General features: G+C 38.5%; 1 protein-coding gene across 1 annotated transcript in view; it reads right to left on the reverse strand.

The window, feature by feature from the left end:
• LOC124713975 (sulfhydryl oxidase 2-like) overlaps positions 1–5663 on the reverse strand; it is a 63695-nt gene extending 58032 nt beyond the window's left edge. The window contains exon 1 of the mRNA XM_047243025.1: positions 5170–5663. Coding sequence (XP_047098981.1) covers positions 5170–5443 — 274 coding nt within the window. The 5' untranslated portion in view covers positions 5444–5663. The remainder of the gene's footprint in view (positions 1–5169) is intronic.
• Positions 5664–6000: the final 337 nt, after the last annotated feature.

A 6000-nucleotide genomic window follows, 5' to 3' on the forward strand; every position in this document is an offset into this window, starting at 1 on the left:
CCTGGACTTGTGCCATGGAGCTGACAACTGTGGGATCCCCTTAAATAGGTCCAGTTGCACTACACATCAGAGGCTGCTACTCAGGTAGCTGATTGTGTGTGAGGTGCACACAAGGTTGTTGCTGTTTTTAAGATTACGTGACTCTCCATCCAATCCAGATAACAATAGCTGTAGAAAATCCAGAAGTATCACTGTAATGTCAAAAGGTGACAGTATTAAAATCCTAATGGTAAACTGCCAAAGCAATCACAACAAAGTGCCAGAATTTGAAGCGCTCATGAAAAGCAGTGAAGCTCACATAATGCTAGGTACAGGGAGCTGGTTGAAACCTAGAACTGATAGCAGTGAGATTTTTGCGATAAATTTAAGTGCATACCAAAAGGATAGGCAAATGGGAATGGAGATGGTGTATTTGTTGTGGTAGACAAAAAACTCAAATCCACGGAGATAGAAACTGAAGCTGCATGTGATGGAAAATCCAGGATGGAATGTAACAATATTATGAAAAGGAAAGTTGCTACTCACCATATAGAGGAGATGCTGAGTCACAGATAGGCACAACAAAACGACTTCACCAATAAAGCTTCACCAAAAATAGATGAAACACACACACACACACACACACACACACACACACACACACACACACACCCCTATCGCTCACCAAACTCATCTTCAGAGAACACCTCAGTTCATCTGTACATAAGTTCCCTAATCATACTGTAGTCATCAGTGGAGACTTTAATAATCCAACAATTAATTGGGAAAGTTACAGTTTTGTTTGTGGTGGGCATGACAAGACATCCTGTGAAACTTTACTAAATGCCTTATCTGAAAACTACCTCTATGACACATAGTTAGGAACCCCACTCATGATGGAAATATATTGGATCTAATGGCAACAAACAGACCTGACCTCTTTGAGGATGTCCACATCGAAACTGGTGTCAGTGACCAGTGATTGTTGCAACAATGATTAGCAACATACAAAGGACAACTAACACAAACAGAAAGATATATACCTGCAGTAAATCAGATTTTAAAAAAATCAGTCATGTCATATCTCAATGAGGAACTTGAAACTTCAGCATAGGTCAGGAGCATGTAGATTAACTCTGGTTCAAGTTTAAAATAATGGTTGACCATCCACTGGATAGATATGTACCTAGTAGAACAGCTCATAATGGGAGGGAACCTCCATGGTATACATTCACTGTAAAGAAACTTCTAAAGAATCAGATTACTGTATAACAGGTGTAAAACAAAATGGAGGGCTATAGACAGAGAGATGTTGAATGAAACACATTTGGCTGTCAAGTGAGCAATGTGTGATGCCTTCAATGACTACCGTAGCAGAATATTATCAAATAACATTTCACAAAATCCAAAGAATTTCTGGTTGTATGTAAAGGCTGTTAGTGGCACGGAAATTAGTGTCCAGTACCTAATGAAAAAGACAGGAACTACACATCACTCACACATGAGTGATGCAATTAGAATAATTACTGAAAACAGAAGCATTCAAACAATCATTCTTCCCACACTCCATATGTGAATGGAACAGAAAGAAATCCTAATAATGGGGGCATACCCTCTGCCATGCATCTCGTGGTGATTTGCAGAGTATAGATGCAGATCAATCTAGAGTCAGAAATATTATTCAGAACTAATCATTTTATTAAGAAATACAGCAACTGTCATTTTATTCATCCAGATATTATTTCAGTACTCCAACTGATCTATGTATTTGGTTGGCATGTAAGTTCGTAGCATTTTTCCAAACACAACAGATACACATAACAGAGACTTAAGTCATCAATATATCCTCCTTCATTATCTATCACAGTCTGCCAATGATGACACAACTTTTTATTCTGTGCCTGTAAAAATCATGTGGATTTTAGGCAAAGAACTTGCAGAGCCATGTTCACTGCGTTTTTTCATTCAGAAAGCAATTTACTTAAAGTTCGTTCGACAGAAAGTGGAAAAGGTGAAAAATATGAGGATGCAAGATCAGGTACACGAGAAAGGTGTGGAATGTCTCCCAAACCCAACTCCCGTATAGTGTTTTTTTGTAGTCTCGCAGAATTAGGGCAGGCATTGTCATGGAGTAACATCACTTCACGCAGTCTTTGTGGTTGTTGTTCTTGGGCTGAATCTGCAAGACATTTCAGTTGTTGACAATACATGTCAGCAGTGATGGTTACACCTAAGGCAGGCAATTCACAATACACCAAACCATTGCTGTTCCACCAGATGCACAACATTATTTGGTTTGGATGTGTGCAGATCTTTGTAGGGGGAGTTGCTGCTTTGTTTGGACTCAACCATTGCTTTCTTTTCCTTACTTTAGCACAAAGACACCATTTCTTGTCACCAGTAATGATACAGGATAGGAATGTCTGGTGTTGTTCATGAGCCAATTGATGATGAGCAAGCAGGGATGCACGTATGGCCACCCACTGTTTTTGTGATTTTGGCTTAGAGCATGTGGTACCCATAAACACAATTTTTTAACCTTCACCGTTGCATTTAAGTGTCACACGATGGTGGAAATGATCACAGTTCATCACAATTACCAGTTCTCAAGTACAGTGATGTGGATCAGCAATGTGGATTATGTGTTTAAGCAGTCTTCATCAAAACCTCAATGGTTTTCCTGACTATGGAAAGTCACTAATGTCAAAATTTTCTAGCCTACCTGCCCAATTAAAGGACCTAATATTCCCTGCTCTGTTGCGGAGAATGGCCGTTTTGTTTCTCCTGAAGAGTCTGTGCCCAGAGATCCCAATAGGGGACTATTTTACCTCCAGAATATTTTACCCAAGAGGAAGCCATCATCATTTAACTATACAGTAGAGCTGCAAATCACTAATGTGAAAATGATCCTCTTAAAACAAGAATACAAATTTCTTTCTGTACTTTGATCAATGGCATAATCTCCAAACATGGCACAAGTGTTTCTAGCTGCCTCTGCTGCTGTTACCCCTCTACTGGACTAAAACAGTAGAGTAAGTTGGAAATGTTCCAATTTCTCTACTTGGCGCTCCATTTTCTAACATCCACAGCACCACTCACTGTCTCCAAATGACAAAAGGACAATATGCAAATTCAAATAGCAACTGTGAACTACAAATAAAAATTACAATTAATAAATAAACCCATAGCAACCTGAACACCAACATGCAAAAACAAACGCTGTGAACTTATGCATCAACCGAATCCTTTTAGGAAGATCTATAGAATTTGTGTATTTCTTTCCTTTACAAAGGAAAACTTCACACTAGCAGAACCTTACAGTCCAGCAGCATAAAACAAAAAAAGGGAACATTTTAGGTGCTTGGTGTTTTACATGGCCCACGGCATGCACTTCAGTTTGCCAAGAGCAATGATTTTACAGCACAAAGCATATGATATAAGCTCTCTGTCTTGCATATATCAGTCTGCACATTTAAGACCATGTAAAGTAAACAAAACACTACAGCAATCTTCTTGAAGTTCAGCTATAGGTAAAACAACCTGAAAACCTTTACATTTTCTATACCTTCCAAGAATGAACAATAAATTTATCATTCTTATAATTGTATATAATTTTAACACCTGTCTATTACAAATTGCAAAAAAGCCCATAAAATCTTTTCCTGCTGTTGATTACCACTACAGCTCTGATCAAGTGTGTTACAATTAGTAAATAATTTTACTTATTGTTAAATGGAGGAGATACTAAAATTTAACAAGGAGAGCTACACATAAAGTTCTGCTATTTCCTTAGAAGTTTGCAATATATACCAGAAACATCGTAATACAGGTTGTTACAAAAGAAGTCTCTCCGCAGTGCCGTATGATTGTCAGCTGTGCGTGCCATATGCCGCAGTGAATATACCGAAATGAAACTCAGTGAAACACAAGTTATTAATTTATTGAGTACTGTTGGGAGAGTTCACTTGAAGGGAGGTGACCCAGGCAGGTGAACAATCATACGGCACGCATGACTAACAATCATAGAGCACTGCAGAGAGACTTTCTGAATACCCCATACCTTCCCTCTATATACACTAAAAGCTTTTTTTTTTACAATTTTGTAAGGTGTTCCTTACAAAAACCAATTTCCATATGTTTGGAATATAAACCACAGTTACTCACTTTGAGAATGAAAATACCTCTGTGTTTCTCTGACCTACTACTTAGTAATACAGCAACAACTTATTTGCTGTTGTGATGAGCCTTTCTTGAACAAATAGTAACTCAATCATTTACCATTTTACAATAAAACATGCCCCACCTTTGATACATTTCATACCAATGTAGGCTCAAAAAGCGTTCAAATGCCTCTGAGCACTATGGGACTTAACTTCTGAGGTCATCAGTCCTCTAGAACTTAGAACTACTTAAACCTAACTAACCTAAGGACATCATACACATCCATGCCAGAGGCAGGATTCGAACCTGTGACCCTAGCAGTCGCGCGATTCCAGACTGTAGCGCCTAGAACCGCTCGGCCACTCCGGCCGGCCACCAATGTAGGCAAGTATTATATTAATGCATGGTAAAACTGAACAGGAAAATTCTTAAAAGTTACCAATGGTAAATTACATCACTGCAGAAGTATAATACGATGCAGTAAAATTCATAAAATCAAAATTCACTATCTAGAGTACCAAAATATTCTGTAAGTGTACTGTATTATAGGAAGTTTTACCACTTCATTTTATAGATGTTTACAGGCATAGACCTAGTAGAATCTGGACAGTTGATGAAGATTATGATGGAATTTACTTAGTTTTCGATACTTGCTAATGTTACCATAACGGTGAATTTCTTCCCCTGACAAGTCTTCTATTACTGCTTTTCATACAAACTATAGAAAAATAAATTACAGATTAGCAACTGTCAGCACTCTCAATATTGTAAACAGAGCTTGGCAGTACTTCACTGGCTGCTTTTCACGCGATACACAAATAGCTTTTGGTACAAGACAAATGTTACTTCTGCTCAGTTTACAAAAAGTAAATTGATCATCGCGCAACAAAAGGGTGTGGCAGTTTAACAACATGTTTCCAAGAGTAGTAAAACACTGTCTTTAGAGAATATTGCTATAGAACGTCGCTGATTACTATCTAATGGTATGTGAACCTTATATCGAAGTTAATAAAGTAAAACAATACATACCGTATGTGCTTGCAGCGACTGCTTTCCAAGTCGGTGCATACCTCTGACAAAAGCCGCACCAGCTACTGTAAAATTCAACTAACCAAGCGTTATTTGTGTGAAAGACAGCGGTCTTGAAACTTGTAGTATTCAGTACTGTCACTTTCGAATCATCGTCATAAAGACCTCTGTTGGGTGTCACATTTAAGATATGTCTCGCTGGAATTGTTGCAATAACTCCTAATGCCAGTAACATTAGAGAAACTAAAATAATTACATTTTTGTTCAGCGACATACTGCGCTCTTTCAATGTCTACTGATTAACCACACCACCCGATAATGTTGCTTCTGGGGTTCTGGAGAAACACTTCACTGAAAGACTATATCCAAGGATATCTACCACATCAACGGATAACTTGACAGGAACGCTGTGCGCATGACAGTACCTTCTTCAGGACATAGTATTATGTTTTGACGCGTCGCTCTTTCAAAACATACAGACGAATTCTGACATCACTGCTTCTTGGAGTAAATTCTTTGACTTCGCAGTCCCGTTATCTGTGCTCAAAGAAGAAAAGTAAAACAGACGACTCGTTCCCTTGCAAGAAGAGTAGCGGTTCTTCGACGATTCTACTAAAGATAAACAATAAATTTGTTGCCTTGTGGCAAATTAGTAATGCATTTCATAGCTTTCTTCAGTAGTCTGACGAGAATTTGTACCAAAACAGTACATGTTATCAGAACCAGATTATTCAGGAGACAGAAGACTTCAGAACATGCCGCGTCTCAAAAGGAACACCAGCGTTTTTTTAGGCCAATTCACACTGGCCGTCACGGCACCGTCACGTCAAG

This window comes from Schistocerca piceifrons, chromosome 1, assembly GCF_021461385.2.
Source record: "Schistocerca piceifrons isolate TAMUIC-IGC-003096 chromosome 1, iqSchPice1.1, whole genome shotgun sequence".
In the NCBI taxonomy this organism is placed as follows: Eukaryota; Metazoa; Arthropoda; class Insecta; order Orthoptera; family Acrididae; genus Schistocerca; species Schistocerca piceifrons.